General features: G+C 40.1%; 1 protein-coding gene across 1 annotated transcript; it reads left to right on the top strand.

Moving 5' to 3' along the window:
• The first annotated feature begins 2,711 nt into the window (after nt 1-2,711).
• Nucleotides 2,712-17,565, top strand: ntpcr (nucleoside-triphosphatase, cancer-related). Its single transcript, XM_059982124.1, has 5 exons — nt 2,712-2,827; nt 14,643-14,805; nt 14,897-15,002; nt 15,828-16,037; nt 16,259-17,565. The coding sequence occupies exons 1-5, from the start codon at nt 2,794-2,796 to the stop codon at nt 16,337-16,339; spliced, it is 594 nt and encodes a 197-aa protein (XP_059838107.1). The 5' UTR covers nt 2,712-2,793; the 3' UTR covers nt 16,340-17,565.
• Nucleotides 17,566-19,500: the final 1,935 nt, after the last annotated feature.

Raw genomic sequence — 19,500 nt, 5'->3', positions numbered from 1 at the left:
ACAGGATGATGCAGACCAAAGGACAGAGAGCACATGGACTCTGTCTGATAAAGCAACTAGCATAATGAAAGACCACCCATCCTGGACATTCTCTCTTCTCCCCCTTTTCCATTGGGCAGAAGATACAAAAGCTTGAAGGCATGTACCACTAGGTCAAAGACTGTTTCTGCCCCACCGCTATAAGACTATTGAATGGTTCCCTCGTACAAGGTGGACTCATAACCTCACGATCTACCTCATTACGAACCTGTATTTTATGTTTTCCTGCTCTGCTCTTTTTCTGAATCTGTTATACTTTATCCTGCCTTCTTTTATTTTATTGTATTTCTTTGTTCTACTGTGAATGCCTGCAAGAAAGCAAATGTCAGGGTAGTATATGGTGACATTTACATATTTTGATAATAAATTTACTTTTAACTTTGAATATTGCATATTTGAACAGAATTACAAACTGCTGTAGATATACTTTTGAGAGTTGTGAATTTTTAAAAACCGTAATTAATCTCACTTATACAGCTTTGGTTAGAGGAGACTGTGCTGTCTGATCCTAGACTCTCTCACTACTGGAAACATCCTCTCCATATCCAATGTATCTATATTTGATAGATTTCAATGAGATTCCCCTCATTCTTCTGAACTCCAGTGAATACTGGTCCACCGCCATCAAATGCTCCTCCTACATTAACTCTTTCATTGTTAAGATCCTAGAACAGCACAGTCTCAGAATAAAAGAACATCCCTTTAGAACAAAGATGAGGAGAATCTCTTTAGTCAAAGGTGATGAATCTGGAATTCATTGCCATGGATGGCTGTGAAGCACAATTCTTTGGGTATATTTAAAGTGAAAGTTGACAGGTCCTGGCTTAGTAAGGCTGTCAATAGCTATGGAGAGAAGACATGATAATGGGGTTGAAAGAGAAAATAAATCAGCAAATGACAGAACAGACTTGATGGCACTGGGTTTGAAGGGTTATTAATTACAAAACCTAAGAATTTAGGAAACCTGACAACATTGATTGGTCTCCCTCAACAAAGGACACACTAACCCTTTCTCAATTTTAATCAGATTTCTGGATTTGCAGAAACTTGCAGTATTGAGATCCTGACAGCGCGTGTCTATTGCACTAAATCAGCTCCAGATCAAATCATTGCTGGTCTATTGTATGTTGACCAAATTAATTTGTGATTTTGTACAGGATCTCCCATGATCAGCTGCTGAGAAAGTGGTCCTACATCTTGGTGACATTTGGCTTTCCTTGGATATGCCCTTCATGGCAAGAGTGGATAGTGTCCAGAAGAGAATCAAAGTTCAAAGTAAAATTGTTATCAATGTATACACTGGATATGTCACCAAGTGAGTTCACAGGTTGTGGGAACATTTCAATGATGTGGCAAGTGAAGTTATTGCCTTTGGTCAAGAGCCTGATGGTTGAGTGGTAATAACTGCTCCTGAACCTGGTGGCGTAAGTACTGAGTCTCCTGTAGTATCTTCTTGATGACAGCAGCAAAAAGAGAATATGACCTGGGTGGTGAGGTACCTGTTGATGGATACTGCTTTCCTGTGACAACACTTTATGTAGATGTGCTCAATGGCTTTACCCGTGATGGACTGGGTCATATCCACCACTTTTTTGTTGGCTTTTGCATTCAAGGGCACTGGTATTTCCCTATCAGGCTGTAATGCAGCCAGTCAATATATTCTCCACTGCACAGCCATAGACATTTGTCAGTTTTATAGAACATAGAATAGTACAGCACATTACAGGCCCTTTGTCCCACATTGTTGTGACAATCCTCAAACCCTGCCTCCCATATAACGCCCCACCTTAAATTCCTCCATATACCTGTCCAGTAGTCTCTTAAACTTCACTAGTCTATCTGCCTCCACCACTAACTCAGGCAGTGCATTCCATGCACCAACCACTCTCTGAGTGAAAAACCTTACTCTAATATCCCCCATGAGCTTCCCTCCCCTTACCATAAAGCCATGTCCTCTTGTACTGAGCAGTGGTGCCTTGGGGAATGATGTCATTAGATGGCATGCCAAACCTTCGCAAACTCCTAAGAAAGTAGAGGCGTCGGCGTGCTTTCTTCTAATTGTACTTGCATGCTAAAACCAGAGCAGGTACTCTGAAATTATAACACTCCACAATTTAAAGTTATTGACCCTCTGCCCATTTGATTCTCCCACGAGGACAGGCTCATGGACCTCAGGTTGCCTCCTCCTGCAATCAATAATCAATTCCATGGTCTTGCTTACAAGAGGTTGCAGCTGTAACTCCTCTCAGACAGATTTTCAATCTCCCTCCTATTGTGCTGATTCCTCACCACAGTTGACTTGGCTGGAAACAGAGTAAATATCTGAAATAGTCAATAATTCTGGCCCCAACACACTGGGGAACTCAGCAGGTAACGTAGCACCTATGGAGAGAAATAGACATTCCAGCCAACGACTTTCCCATCAACATGGCATTCATAGGTTGTTTTGTACGTATTGCACTGTACAGCTGCAGCAAAACAACACATTTTAGTCATATTAAGCCTGATTCTGATCGGTGTGGGGGGGGGGGGGGGGAAGAATGAGTCAGCTAATGAAGTGGAGTGGCCCGTTAGTTGTGTCACTACACTGCAGGGTAGTGCACACTTTGTTTTGGCGGCCGACTGCGCACGCGCACGCACCTCCTCCTCCGTCCACGAGGCTGGGTGACGTTAGACGCCGGAGTCGGGTCAGGTGACAGCGCGGTGCCCATTGACGTTGCACGGTCGTTGGCCGGGTGACGGTGGGTGCTGCTGATGGCGCGACACGTTTTCCTGACGGGCCCGCCAGGTACTTTCAGTTTTAAAGCAAGTCCCGGTGCTCCATCCGTGTCTGTTGTAAGAAAACAGAGCAGCGGCCCGCTCCTAATCCGCATCTCATTGCTGATTGTGGGACTTTGATGCATGTAGGCTTGGTAGCGGCTTTCGTCCCATTCCAAGACATCATCAGTTTACTCAATTTGAACGCGGCGGAGTAATATTACCCCTGTCCGCCGGATTTGAGCTTGGGTAACATATCTCGGGTAATATTGGTATTAGAGTAGAGCCCTTGTTTGAGGACATATTGAGATAAACTCAGTTTAACCCAAGTATTATAATCCCTGGAGAAGAGGGCGGAACTTGCTCCTGCTCGGTCATAGCTAATTTTAACAGTTTGCTTTTCCACTATTTGAGGGGGGGGGGGGGGAGTGTCTATCGTCACGTAAGCATTTGTTTTTGCACTACTATCTTGCACCGTTCTGTTGTTTGGTCGTTGCTGTAATTATTGTTTATTATTTACTATTTATAGTGTTTACTGTTCACATGAGCAAGGAATTTCATTGGTGTATAAAATATCCAGTGTACAAACACTGGTAGGATAAGTTAAAAACAAGAACAAGTTTGCAGATTCTAGGATAAATGAAGCCTTATTTTTTATATGTGTATATATGAAGAGATTTTTTTTCTTCTGACTCCATTTTCACCGCATGTGTCTATTCTGAATTGACTGCATCTTTTAAAGGGCACTTAAGAATGAACAGTAAGTGCCGGCTTTGCTGGTAATGAAAAGCTTGCATATCATTGTCTACATCGTAAAACACACAAAAAGATCCTTTGGCCTAACTAGTCCACGCTGAAACCGTTTAAGCTGCCTACTCCCATCGACCTGCACTGGGTCTATAGCCCTCCATATCCTTACCATCAATGTACTTATCCACACATTGCTTAAATGTTGAAATTAGGCTCGTGTGCACGACTTGTGCTGGAAGCTTGTTCCACACTCTCACGATCTCCTGAGTGAAGAAGTTTCCCATGATGTTCCCATAAGTCCTAACCTATTCACTCTTTCCTTATAACTCAGGTCCTCCATGTAATTTTTTTTGTACTCCTTCAACTTTATTTACACTTTTCCTGTAGGTAGGTGACCAAGACTGCACACAATACACCAAATTAGGCTTCATCCATGCCTTAAACCACTTCAACGTAACATCCCATCTCCTTCACTGGGTACATGAAGGCCAATGTACCAAAAACTTTTTTTGCGACTCTATTTACCTGTGATGCCACTTTCAACAAATTATGGGCCTGTATTCCCAGACACTTTTGTTCTACTGCACTCCTCAGTGCCGTACCGTTCACTGTATAAGACCTGCCCTTGTTGGTCCTACCGAAATGCAACACCTTGCACTTGTCTGCATTAAATTCTATCTGCCATTTTTCTGCCCTATTTTCCAGCTGATCCAGATCTCTTAGCAAGCTATGATAGCCTTCCTTGCTGTCCACTACACCCTCAGTCTTGGTGTCATCTGCAAATTTGCTGACCCACTCACCACCTTATCATCCAGATCATTAATATAGATGACTAACAACAACGTACCCAGCACCAATCCCTGCAGCACTCTAATAGTAACAGGCTTCCAGTCAGAGAGGGAATTATCTACTACCACTCTCTGGCTTCTACCACAAAGACAGTGTCTAATCCAATTAACTAACTCATCTTGAACACGTACTGAGCAACTGAACTTTCTTGACCAATCTTCCATGTAGGACTCTATCAAAGGCCTTTCTAACGTCCCTGTGGACAACATCCACTGACTTGCTTTCATCCACTTTCCTGGTAACTTCCTCCAAAAACTGTTAAGATTGGTTTGACATGACCTACCACCCATGAAGCCATGTTGACTCTCCTTAATCAGTCCATGTCTATCTAAATACTCACATATCTGGTCCCTTAGGATAACCTTCCAATAACTTTCCCACTATAATTTCCGGGTTTATGCTTAGAGCTTTTCTTAAACAGCAAAACAACATTAGCTATCCTCCAATTCTCTGGTTTCTCTCCTGTCACTCAGGGTGATTAAAATATCTCTGCTAAGGCCCTGGCAATTTTTGCCTGCCTCCTGAAAAAGCAAAACTAAAATGGAATAAATTATATTTACAGTTGTTTTTGTGCAGGTGTGCACACTTTTAATCAAGTCATCATGCATTATTTCAGGAAACATGTAGCAACTCTTTAAATGTCATAAATCTATTTGTTAGCGTATGAAGAAGAGAATTGGGTACAAGAGAGAAGGTGGTCAAAAGGCTGAAAGACCTAAAGGTACATAAGTCACCCAGACCAGAGGAACTGCACCCTAGGGTTCTGAAAGAGGTAGTGTTAGAGATTGTGGTGGCATTAGAAATTATCTTTCAAAAATCATTGGACTCTGGCATGGTGCCAGAGGACTGGAAAATTGCAAATGTTACTCTGCTCTTTAAGAAAGGAGGAAGGCAGTAGAAAGAAAATTATCGACCAGTTAGCCTGACCTGAATATGTTAGAGTCAATTGTTAAGGATGAGGTGACGGAGTACTTGGTGACACAGGACAAGATACTCCAAAGTTAGCATGGTTTCCTTCAGGCAAAATCCTGCCTGATGAACCTGTTGGAATTCTTTGAGGAGATTACAAGTTGGATAGATAAAGGGGATGCAGTGGATGTTCTGTATTTGGACTTTCAGAAGGCCTTTGACAAGGTGCCACACATGAGGCTGCTTACCAGGTTAAGAGCCCATGATGTTACAGGAAAGTTACTTAAATGGTTAGAGCATTGGCTGATAGGTAGGAGGCAGCAAATGGGAATAAAAGGATCCTTTTCTGGTTGGCTGCCAATGACTAGTGGAATTCTGCAGAGGTCGGTGTTGGGACCACTTCTTTTTATGCTGTATATACAGTCGGCCCTCCTTATCTGTGAGTTCCGCATGCGCGAATTCAACCAACCGTGAATGAAGAAAACCCGGAAGTGCTCTTTCAGCACTTGTTGTTCGAGCATTACAGACTTTTTTTCTTGTCATTATTCCCTAAACAATGCAGTCTAGCAACTATTTTACATAGCATTTACATTGTATTAGGTATTATAAGTAACCTAGAGATAATTTAAAGTGTACAGGAGGACGCGTGGAGGTTATTGTGGATTGGGATCGAAAAAACCGCAAGTTCTCTTACTAAGTAAGTCTGAACAGGTACATCTGGAATTATTTAGCATCAGTTAGTCTTAGTATATAGTATATATTTTACCTTTCTATGCATATAAAACACTTAAGAAATGTATGTTTCAGTGCCGGGCTCGGGAAATCCGTGCCGAGTTGATGTGGAGGATCAAAACCCCAAAACCCGATAATTAAACCACTGCATTGCTTAGTAATTGTAGCTTTCATTGGGGCAGCATCTTTCTCACTTTATCTTTTAAAATTGTTCTGATCATTGACCGAGTGTAGCCTAATGCTTTTCCAATGACCGAAGGCGTTTCACCTCTTTCCAATAACTTTATTATTTCCACTTTGTTTTCAATCGTGATCGTGATTATTTTCGTGAACAGAAACACTGTGGATTCAGAGCTCCGCCACCGGGTCCTAATGTCCACCGCACTGAGACAGGTTGAACAAGGGACTTGAGCATCCGCGTTATTTGGTATCTGCGAGGGGTCCCAGAACCAATCCCTTGCGGATAAGGAGGGCTGACTGTAAATGATTTAGCTGATGGAATAGATGGCTTTGTTGCCAAGTTTGCAGATGATACAAGGATTGGTGGAGCAGCAGGTAGTGTTGAGGAAACAGGTAGGATGCAGAAAGATTTAGGCTACATCCACAGTAGACTGGATAATTTTGAAAATGCCAGTTTCGTGTAAAAACGATAGGCGTTTTTGAAAATACCTCCATCCATATTAAAATGGGTATTTGGGCAAATCTCCTCCTACTGGGCATGCGCAGGACACATCTACAGAAAACAAGCGAGATGTTTGGTGTCAAATCTCACTGTGGAAGTGCGCGTTTGTGCAGTTACAGAGTAGAAAAACTTAAAAGGAAATTGCCAAACGAAGGACAGCTGTGCAGGAGGTCTTAAAACTATAAAAAACAAATACTGGAGCGTATGGAGGCAACCAACAGGGAGTTCACGGACAGTATGACCCAGCTGAAGACAAACATTGAAAAACTGACTAACTCTGTTGCATTATTAAAGCACCTTATTAAATGAATAAAACATGTCTGCATCAGTGTTATCTTGTATTTCCAGACAATGTTACATTAGGCTGTTACGCATCTATTGTCAGAGAAGTACTTGCATAAATAGGTAAACCACCTTCATACAAGCAAGGACAGAAAATGGCAAAGTGAGTATACTTATTTATTCAGTAAGTTATGGGTCAAAGTATTTGGTGAGTACCTTTCTAACTCTTCTGGCTTCAGTCTCGTTGCCGTCTGTTCTGAAGTTGTTAGGTTGTATAGGGGTTGCATTCAACAAAACAATGAAATGCTTCCGTCTGTTCCGGCACGTCATGACAGTGTTTCTAGAAATCTTCGGTTACCCTGTGCACACTACTCTTGCCCAAGTGATGTTTTCAAATGTACACACTGGAGGGCGTTTTAGAAAAGCCTCGTTTTCAGGGGAGGAAAACACCGTTTCACTGTGGACGTAGCCTTAGATTAGTAGAATGGGCAAGAAAGTGGCAAATGAAATATGATGTTGGAAAGCACTTTGGTTGTAGAAATAAATTGCAGACTATTTTCTAAACAGGGAGAAAATCCAGGAATCTGAGATGCAGAGGGACTTGGGAGTCCTTGTGCAGAACACCCTAAAGGTTAACTTGTAGGTTGAGTTGGTGGTGAGGAAGGCAAATGCCATGTTAGAATTAATTTCAAGATGTCCAGAATACAAGAGCAAGGATGTGATGATGAGGTTTTATAAGTCTCTGGTGAGGCCTCACCTTGAGTATTGTGAACAGTTTTGGGTTCATCATCTTAGAAAAGATGTGCTGGCATTGGAGAGGGTCCAGAAGAGGTTCACAAGGATCATTCCAGGAATGAAAGAGTTATACGAGGAACGTTTGATGGCGCTGGGACTGTTCTCGCTGGAGTTCAGAAGGATGGGGGGGGGGGGGGATCTCATTGAAGCCTTTCGAATGTTGAAAGACCTAGACAGAGTAGATGTGGAACAGTTATCTAGGACAAGAGGGCACTGCCTCAGGATAGAGGGGTACCTTTTCAAAACAGATGTGGAGAAATATCTTTAGCTAAAGAGTGGTGAACTTGTGGAATTTGTTACCACATGCAGCTGTGGAGGCCAGGTCATTGGGTGTATTTAAGGCAGAGGTTGATAGGATCTTGATTGGACATAACATCAAAGGTTACAGGGTGAAGGCTGGGAAGTGAGTTTGAAGAGGGGGAGAAAAAAGGATCAGCCATGATTGAATGGCAGAGGAGACTTGATGGGCCAGATGGCCTATTTCTGCTCCTATGTCTTATGGTCCTATGGTCTAAATCAAAAACCAAATGTAATATTCAAGTGAATGTTTGGGCTGGAGATATGATTCAGTCCAGATGTCAAATATATTCATTCTACTCTTATTTCGTATTTCCATTTTAAATGCCTTTAACCACCTTTGTAATGGAATCTATGTAATACCTTACTGTCACATGTTAATTACATTGTTCCATTGAAAGATGTGCAGATACCAACAGCAAGATGGAAGTGGAAGTACATGCTGTTAATACATAGTGATCTGTGATCTGGAACTCCCTAACTCTGTTACTTGTTTTAAGATCACTTCTTCAAACCTAGGCTCGTGTATATATTTAATTTTAATAACTTAATAACTTGTGTTTGCGCCTTTAGCTACCTAAGCCCCAAAGTTCTAAAATCACTTTGCATCCTTTTATATTTAAGTTGCTCCTTAAAATCAACCATTTTGACCAAACTGCTCTTTTTTTTTTTCCTTCCTTAATAACTTGGACATACAGAACACATTACACTTTTAACAGTGCAATATTGAAGAAATGTAACCATAAGATCTAGGAGTAGAATTAGGCCATTTAGCCCATCGTGTCTGCTCTGCCATTTAATCATGGCTGATCTAATTTTTCTCTCAGCCCCAATCTCCTCCTGCTCCCCGTATCCCTTCATGCCCTGATCAATCAAGAATCTTATCAACTTCTGCCTTAAATAAATGTAAAGACTTAGCCTTCACAGCTGCCTGTGGCAAAGAATTCCACAGATTCACCATTCTGGCTAAAGAAATCCCTCCTCATTTCTGTTCAAAATGGACGCTCCTCTGAGGTTGAGTCCTTTGGTCTTAGACTCTCCCACCATAGGAAACATCCTCTCCACATCCATTCTGTCAAAGTCTTTCACCATTTGATAGGCTTCATTGAGGTCACCCTCATTCTTCTGAATTCTAGTGAATACAGGCACAGAGCCATGAAATACTTTCCATATGACAAGCCATTCAAACCTGGAATCATTTTCGTGAACCTCCTTTGAACGCTCTCTTGTTTCAGCGCATCATTTCTAAGATAAGGGGCCCAAAACTGCTCTCAATACTCCAAGTGAGGCCTCACCAGCACTTTATAAAGTTTCTACATTCTAGTCCTCCTGAAATGAATGCTAACATTGCATTTGCCTTCCTCATCACAGACTCAACCTGCAAATTAACCTTTAGGGTATCATGCACAAGGGCTCTTGGGTCCCTTTGTGCCTCAGTTTTTTGTATTTTCTCTCCATTTAGAAAATAGTCATCCCTTTCATTTCTGCTACCAAAGTGCATGAACATACACTTCCTGACACTCTGTTCCATCTGCTATCTCTTTGCCCGGCCCGTTCTGATCTAAGTCCTGTAGCCTCTCTATTTCCTCAAACTACCTGCCCCTCAACCTGTCTTTACATCATTTGCAAAAGTTTCAACAAAGCCATCAATTTCATCATCCAAATCATTGACATATAACATAGAAAGAATTGGTCAAAACTGCTCTATTTTTCTTCCATAATAACTTGGACATACAGAACACAGTACTTTTAACAGTGAACTATTGAAGAAATGTAACCATAAGATCTATTATGATCACATTATGAACACCCTAAGGGTTCTTTTACCTTAAGCTCTCTAATCAATTCTGGTTCATTGCACAACACCCAATTCAGAATAGCTGATCCTTTTATAGGCTCAACCACGAGCTGCTCTTAAAAGCCATTTTGTAGGCACTCTAGAAATTCCCTCTCCTGTAATCTATCACCAACCTGATTTTCCCAATCTACCTGCATATTGAAATCCCCCATGACTATTGTAACATTGCCCTTTTGACATGCATTTTCTATCTCCCATTGTAATTTGTAAACCACATTCTTATACTGTTTGGGGTCTGTATATAAACCCCATCAGGGTCTTTTTACCTTTGTAGTTCCTTAGCTCTATCCACTATGATTCAACATCTTCCAGCCCTATGTCACCTCTTTCTAATTATCTGAATTCATTTTTTATCAACAGATCTGCCTTACTATCTATCCTTTTGATACAATGTGTAGCCTTGGACATTGAGCTCCCAGCTATAATCTTTCAGCCATGATTCAGTGATGCACCCAACATCATACCTGCCGATCTGCAACTGTGCTGCAAGTTCATCTACCTTATTGTAAATACTGTATTCAGATACACCACCTTCAGTCCTGTATTCACTCTTTTTGATTTTGTCCACTTTTTACATTGCAGTTTATCATGACGACTGCAATTTTGCCCTATCAACAGCCTCTCCTCACTGGACATTGCCTCTGTTTGTAAACCAGCTACCTCATCTTCAGCACTCTTATCCTCCCTTTCTAAGATACTTCTTGCACTGAAGTATAGGCATCTCAGGACACTAGTCGCACCATGCACAACCTTTTGATTCCTAACTTTGTCTGAGGTCTTACCAACATCTGCCTCCACAACCTCTCCACTAACTGTTCTGGCACTCCGGTTCCCATTCCCCTGCAACTCTAGTTTAAACTCCACTGTGCAGCATTAATAAACCTTGCTAGGATGTTAGTTCCCCTTAGTTCAGGTGGAAATTGTCCCTTCTGTACGGATCCCACCTTCCTCGGAAGAGAGCCCTGTGACCCAAAAATCTTATACCCACCCTCCTACACCAACTCCTTAACCACATATTAAATTCCTAGTTCGAGTCTCACTAGCATGTGGTATGGGTAGCAATCCTGAGATCGTAACCCTGGAGGTCCTTCCCTTTAACTTAGCACCTAACTCCCTGAACTTCCTATGCAGAACCTCGTCACTCATCCTACCCGTCATTGGTAGCTACTGGAGCACGACTTATGGCTGTTCATCCTCCCACTTAAGAATGCTGAGGACTTAATCCAAGATACTCTGGGCCTTGGCACCCGGGAGACAACATACCATCCGGGAATCTCATTCTTGCTCACAGAACCTCATGGCTGTCTGTTCCATAGCTAACGAATCCCCTATCACCACACTGTGCTTATACCCACTTCCCTTCTGTGTCACAAAGGGCAGACTCAATGCCAGAGATCCGACCACTGTGACTCCCCTCTTAGGTCATTCCTCCTGACAGTTTCCAAAGTAATGTACCTGTTGTTGAGGTGGATGGCCACAGGGGGATTATGCAGTGGCTCCTTAACCCCTTTCCCTTTCCTGACTGTCACCCAGTTTCCTGTGTCCTGCACCTCGGCTGTAATTACCTGTCTATATGTCTGATCTATCACCCCTTCAGCTTTCTGAATGATCTGGAGTCTATCCAGTTCCAGCTTCAACTCCTTAATGCAATTTATAAGAAGCATTAGCTGGATGCACTTCTAGCAGTTGTAGTGATCAGGGATGCTGGAGGTCTCCCTGCCTTCCCACAGCCTGCAAAAGGAGCATTTTACTATTCTGCCTGACATCTCTACTGTCCTAGCTGAGCAGATATAAAGAAGGGAAGGAAAAAACCTTGAAATTTCCTTTCCTTTCTCTGAGTGAAGCTTCTCTCTGAGGAAGCCTCAAAGAGCTAAAGCCTTAAGATCACTCCTCTGACTTTGTCACTCAGACAATGGCACTGCGACGATTAGTGACAGGAATACCAATGTTTGAAATGTGCAACATCTTTTTTTATTCAGGTCAGATGACCGAGCATTTGGTCATCTGTCTTCACTGAGGAAGATGTGGCTTATCTCAAACTTTGGTAAAAGTCTCATGACATTTTTTTTTCAGATATTTCACTATTAAAAGTAGTGTATGCTGTATTCCAATGACAAACAAGAGAAAATCTGCAGATGCTGGAAACCTGAGCAAATCACATGAAATGCTAGAGGAACTCAGCAAGCCAGACAGCATTTAGGAAAAGAGTACAGTCAATGTCTGCCCAAAACACTGACTGTACTCTTTTCCTAGATGCTGTCTGGCATGCTGAGTTCCTCCAGCATTTTGTGTGTATATACTGTATGTGCAAGTTATTATTGAAGGAATAAAAGTAAGGAAATCGGTTATATGGGCTAATCCCGGAGAATGTCAAAATTTTTTCAGGATTTTATAGTTTCTGCAGCATGGTAGTGAATATTTAAGAGATATTCAAAATCCTGAAAAGATACTATTCATCATAAATAAAAAGAAATGTTGTTTACATATTGCATAATTGTCCCATGGTTCATTACTGAAGTGTAATCAAAAATTTATACAGATCCAATAGACTGGCAAGCAAAGCTTAGTAAGAGTAGTAAAACATCTGGAGAGTGAGTAATGTCATGAGTTTCTTTACATCTAACTATAAAATATACACAGCAAGATTAAAAAAAATCAATGAAAACCTATATCTAAGGATTTCTTTTGCAGTTAGTTAACCTGAAGCTGTATTTGTACACTGCTAGCTGTTTGAATCCTGTAAATTACTTGAGAAATTGGGAAAATAAAGTGTACGTTTCAGTTTTAATTAGGGAAATGTTAGTCATAGAGTATTCTACAGGATGTGCCTTTTCCTTTGAAGGTGCTCTGTGATTGAAATGTGCTAATATTTATCTTTGATGTTTTAAACTCAGCTAATTATTTTATCATTTAATGTATGATGGAGTGGACTGTAAAAGCTTATTGCCTTTTTAACGAAGGTTTGATTTTTATTCATTGGAAATGATCCACTTGTAATCTGTGAGATTTTTCTTTTCATTTTTAAAAACCATGACCAGAAATTGTAATAACTATGTCAGTGTTATATTTAGTGTTCTCACGGAAACAAGCTTTCATGTGATGAATTCTTTATGTCACAGAGCCACCAAGGAAGATATTGAGTGCTGGAGAAACCACTGTTACTGGAAAAAAAAGGGAAAAAAACACTACTTAATTATAGAATGGCATTGAGTACACAATGTTTTCCAAGGACTGGGGATGTTGCCAAGGGAGAGGAAAATCTAAAGAATGAGAAATGCAGTAAAAGTTTTAGAAGAATGAGGGGAAATCTCAATGAAACCTATTGAATAATGAAAGGATCTTATAGAATGGATGTGGAAAGGATGTTTCCTTTAGGAGGGGAGTCTAAGATGTTTAAGATAGTTTAAGTTTAAGAATAGAACTGTTTAAGAATAGAAGTGAGAAGGAATTTCTTTAGCCAGAGGGTGGTGAACCTGGAATTCATCACCACAGACAGTTGTGGAGGTTAAGTCATTGGGTATATTTAAAGTTTAGGTTAATAGGTTCTTGATTAGTCAAAGTTCAAAGTCCAAACAAAATTAATATCAATGCGCATATATGTCACCATTCACAATCCTGAGATTCATTTCCTTGCGGACATACTCAATAAGTAAGTCAAGTCAAGTCACTTTTATTGTCATTTCGACCATAACTGCTGGTACAGTACATAGTAAAAATGAGACATTGTTTTTCAGGACCATGGTGTTACATGACACAGTACAAAAACTAGACTGAACAACGTAAAAAAAAAACATGGAGAAAGCTGTACTAGACTACAGACCTACACTGGACTGCGTAAAGTGTACAAAAACAGTGCAGGCATTACAATAAATAATAATCAGGACATAATCCTTAATAGAATAATAACTATAATAGAATCAATGAAAGACTGCACCATCTTGGATGTTCAACCAGTGTGCAAATGACAACAAATTTTGTAAATACAAAAAGAAAGAATTACTAATAAGAATAAATAAATAAGCAATAAATATCAAGAACATGAGGTGAAGAGTCCTTGAAAGTGAGTCCATAGGTTGTGGAACATTTCAGTGATGGGGTGAGTGAAGTAACTGTTCTTGAACCTGGTGGTGTGAGTCCTGAGGCTCCTGTAACCTCTTCCTGATAGCAGCAGCAAGAAGAGAGCATAACCTGATGATGGATTTATCTTTCCTTTGATAAGGCTCTGTGTAGATGTCAGTCAATATACTCTCCACCACAAATATAAAGAAGGTTGTCAGAGTTTTAAGTGTTATGCTGAATCTTTGTAAACTCCTAAGGAAGTAGAGGCGCTAATGTGCTTTCTTCGTAATTGTACTTATGTACTGGGCCCAGATCAGGCACTCTGAAATGATAAAACAGAGGAATTTAAAGTTGTTGACACTCTCTACCTCTGATCCTCTGACAAGGACTGTCTCATGTGTCAGGGCATCAAAGGCTATGGGCAGTGTCTGGGGAAGGCTGGAGAATGGGGTTGAGTAGTAGGAATAGTAAATCAGCTATGATGGATTAGCATAGCAGACTTGATAGGGCGAATGACCTAATTCTTATGGTCCTATGTCTTATGGTCTAAATTTAATCCACAAAGTCTACTTCTTATCTAATATTAGTCATGTATTCAATTTAACCTGAATATGCTGTTTGATGTTTTGTTAGGTATTGGTAAAACAACCTTAATTCACAAAACCATAGATGTCTTGAAATCTTCTGGGGTTCCAATTGATGGATTTTATACTGAAGAAGTCAGGAGAAATGGAAGAAGAATTGGATTTGATGTTGTTACTGTATCTGGTAAGCGAGGAACTTTGTCCAGAACTAGGTAAAATTGTTTTCATTCTACAAATCTTTGAGGTTTTTTCTTAGGGGTAACATTTACTCATTTTTAAAAGTTGTGCTTTCTTGTCCCCTAGGGATGATACAGGTACTTTGAGCAGTGGAAGACGTGAGTACAGAGTTGGTCAATATGTAGTAGATATTTCGTCTTTTGAGTGCCTGGCTCTCCCACTTCTCACAAAAGTAGGTGGTGAGTTTTGATCTTGAATAGTTCACTGGTACTGGATTTGTTTCCCTTAGTTCCAGCGAAGGGAAAAAGGGCAGCATGGTAGTGTGGGGGTTAGCATACTTTACAGCATCAGCGATCAAGGTTCAATTCCTGTTGCTGACTGTTCTACTTGTGATTAAGTGGGTTTTCTCCAGGTGCTCTGGTTTCCTCCCACATACCAAAGACTTAAAAATAGTAAGTTTTCAGCATGATATGTTGATGCCAGAAGCAGGCATCCCCAGCATTTGCTTGGTCTGACCCAAACAACTCATTTCACTGTATGTTTCAATGTACATGTGATAAATAAAGCTAATCTCTAATCTTTAACTATGTGGAGGTGCAACACTTCACAGGTTAGCAAACCACTTTATTGTGCCGGCTGTAAGATCAGGGATTAATTCCAGCAGTCGTCTGTAGAGGAATTTGTACATTCTCCCAAATCATGTGAGTTTCCGCCTGGTGCTCTAGTTTCTTTCTAGATTTCAAAGTCATATGGGTTAGGGTTAGTGTTTTGTTGGTACTGGAAGCATGACAATATTTGCTGGCTGCCCCCAGTACATCTTCAACACAAGTGACGCATTTTACTGTAATGTATGTTTGGATATGTACCTGATAAATACAGCTAATCTTTATAAACTCACTTTCATGAAGATTCAGATTAAAATAGAAGAAATTACTGTCACGTTGTGACAGTTAGAAAAAATTGCTTTTTGGAAATATGAACATTGTTAGTGCCATTAGAGAAATCAATAGGTTAACAGGGTAACTTTAATGAGCTTTTTTCTCTATAATTCCTGTAGGTTAATGGCAAAGATGACAACGAGAAAATGGTGTATGTTATAGATGAGATAGGGAAAATGGAGCTCTTTAGTCAATCCTTTATCCAGGGTGTACGTCAAATCCTAGATGGAACAGGTGCCACTATACTCGGAACTATTCCTGTCCCTAAGGGAAAACCTTTGGGACTTGTGGAAGAAATCAGAAGCAGAAGGGATGTTAAAATATTCAATGTAAGTACTGGAATATTGACATTTCAGTATTGTGGAAACTATAGAATAATAAACAGTAAAATATAAGTATTTTCAAAATATATCTATACTGGAGTACATAACTACTAGAAATTTTGATTAATACAAACTTTTCCATATATACTCCCAGGTTTTAAAATAATTTAGAGTGTAATATATATATCTATATATATAAACTGCTAAACATTATTTTTTATTTCCAGATTACGAACGATAATAGGAACAGTATTGTTAAAGAGATTATTGCAACGGTGCAAGACTGCAGAAAGTTGAATGGAGACTGAAGTGCTATCAAGAATCGGAGATTTGGATTGTGATAATTATAGGATGTATGTGCTCTGTGAACAGCACAGGTGTTGATGAGCCTGACTTTTGTTTTATGCTTTAGATATTTTTGTTTTTTCAAAGCAACCTTCAGTAATGATTATGGATTTCAAATACTTCAACTTGCTCTTTCAGCTTCCAAGGTAATATGATAATTTGCTCTTGTATATAAAAGTGGTTTATGTGTGTGTTTAATTTTGCACTGAATACTTTGGAGAATGTGTGGCATTTGCTTTGTTTACCATTATGCATGTATAGTGAAGGATCACTAAAAGTGTGCTGAATATATTTGTGGGGGAGCATTGCTGGTGCTTCAACAAGAAATGAAGATGTTCTAAATGTTAGAACATTTGTTTTCAGTATTTCAGGTAATGATTTTTGTCTTGGTAATGAAATTTGTTTAACTCCAAACTTAACAGAAGAGATACTGCTACTGTTTGAATGCTGTATTAAGGTTGCTCCCTCCATCCAATCTTCTTGAATAAATTCCTCTAAGTAGTTTGAGTTATTGATTTAAAATATCTTTTTGATTCTGCATATCTATTGGTGTTGCTTTGTTAATCTATTGAAACTCCTAATCCTATAAGACAAAAGCAAACCAAAAATCACTCTCTTTAATTGTTCTGTAAATTATCCATGCTGTGATTGTTATATGGTTATATGGTAAATGTTGCTATTTAGTAAAATTCCAAAGCTTCATATTTTTATACTTGGATAAAATTGCAAAAAAAATTGTGTTGTTATAACATCATCAAACCCTAGGCATTGGTCAAGAGAGCTGATTAGAATATAATATTGATTAGAATATAATATATTAGGAATAAGCCCTTTGGCTGGTGTGCCAAACTAATTAAACTAATGGCATCTAATTGTTTCTACCTGTACATGGTCCATATCCTTTCAGTCTCACCATACTCATGTGCCTATATAAGAGCCTCTTAAATTCCTTTTTCATGACACTCTACAACGGTCCAGTGGTTCACTAGCACCAGACTATCTGCCATCAAGGAGATATATACAGAAAGGTGTCAGAAAAGGGCCAGTAACATCATGAAGGATCCCACCCACCCTGCTTATGGACTGTTTATCCCTCTCCCAACAGGGAAGAGGCTACTCAGCTTCCATGCTAGGACCACCAGACTCTAAAACGGTTACTTCCCCAGGCAGTAAGGCTGTTCAACACCTCCACACAGTAATACACCCCCCCCAACACTCCATACTACCAATACTTTTATCATTTCCTGTCAGATCCACTTTAGGACAGACACATCTGTCCTTAGCATCACTTTATGGACATACAATTAATCTATCTAGTTAAACTATCTTGTATTTTTATACAGTACTGTGCAAAAGTTTTGGGCATGTATACATAGAGCTAGCCTGCCTAAGACTTTATACAGTATTGTAATAAATTTATGTATTACACTGTATTGCTACAAACCCCCCCCCCCCCCAAATTTCATGATGTATGCGAGTGATGATAAACTTGACTCTGATAATGGTTCACTATTGTGGACTGAGAGTGGGAACTGGGAAGGGAGAGGGGAATCATGGTTGGGAAGAAGGGAGGGAGTGGGAAGCACCAGAGAGACATTCTGTAATGATCAGTAAACCAATTGTTTGGAATCAGATGACCTCGCATGGAGTCTCAGGGCTGGGTGTGTCTGCACTTGTGTCACCCCCTGCCCCTAGTGCTCCTCTTCGATCTGTCCCATATCCCTTCCACAGTGCTCCATCCTGCCGTCCCCAACATCCTTTGCTCCTGCCAGATTTACAAACTTGCTTTCTGCTCCATGTTGATAAATACAGTACTGTCCAAAAATCATAGCACCCTAGCTATATATATGTGCTTAAGACTTTTGCACAGTTCTGTATTTATTGTGGTTTATAAATTACTATGTTTTTTGTGCTGCATTGGATTTGGAGTAACAATTATTTCATTCTCCTTTGCACTTCTGTATTGGAAATGACATTAAACATTCTTGAATCTTGCCTCCACTGCCACCACCATAGACAGAGGCAACCACTACTTTTTGTGAAGAAAGAAAACCAGTCCTACTCATCATAGCTGAAAAGTGAAACCTATGAACCGTGCGAAAACAAATGGAGCCAAGAAATCACACCGAAAAGCAGTAAACCCTCCCGCACTGGAGTGATGAGTGCTTAATGTTGGAATAAAGAACCTATCAGCAATAGTAATCTGCAATATGTACTCTTATGTCAGATAGAACAGGAAAGTCTAAATTCGTGCAGGTATCCTATCGTGGGTGTTGAGTGTGAATAAGGAGTCAGCCAGTTCTTTTTTTAAATCTGGGATGATCAAAAAAAAAGTGAATCAAATACCCTGTCCCCAAATAATACTCACATTTTGTAGTTAAAAGTTTTAAAGAAAGTTTTGTCAAAGAAAGGATGTCTGCAAAGGCTAAGTGGTATGGGAATAGAAGTCAAAAATTAAATTACACTTAACTACTTCAATGGTAGTGATGTAATGATGAATACCTGTACAGAATCTGAATCTTTTGTATATACTACCTACTGAACAAATGAAGTTCAAAACACAAGAGATGCTGGAAATCCAGGGTAGCACACACAAAATGCTGGAGGAAATCAGGTCAGGCAGCAGAAGACATAGGAGCAGAATAAAGCCATTCAGCCCATCGAGTCTGCCCCACCATTTCATCATGGCTAATCCTGGATCCCACTCAACCCAATCCACCTGCCATTTCGCCCTGACCAATCAGGAAATTCTCACTTTTCACTTTAAATACACTCATGGCCTCCACAGCAGTCTGTGGCAGAGCATTCCACAGATTCACTACTCTCTGGCAAAAAAAATCTTCCTTACCTCTGTTTAAAGGGTTGCCCCTCAATTTTGAGATTGTGTTCTGGATGCTCCCACCACAGAAAACATCCTCTCCACATTCACTTTATCTAGTCTTTTCAATGTTTGGTAGTTTTCAATGAGATCCCCTGCATTCTTCAAATTCTCATGAATACAGGCCCAAAGTTGTAAAATGCGCCTCATATATGTTAACCCCTCCATTCCTGGAATCATCCTTGGAAACTTCCTCTGGACTCTCCAATGACTACATATTTTCTGAGATATGGAGCCCAAAACTGT

The sequence above is a fragment of the Hypanus sabinus genome, chromosome 10 (genome assembly GCF_030144855.1).
Source record: "Hypanus sabinus isolate sHypSab1 chromosome 10, sHypSab1.hap1, whole genome shotgun sequence".
Taxonomy (NCBI): Eukaryota; Metazoa; Chordata; class Chondrichthyes; order Myliobatiformes; family Dasyatidae; genus Hypanus; species Hypanus sabinus.
The sequence above is the reverse complement of the archived record's forward strand: the minus strand, read 5'-3'. Positions and strand labels throughout refer to the sequence as shown.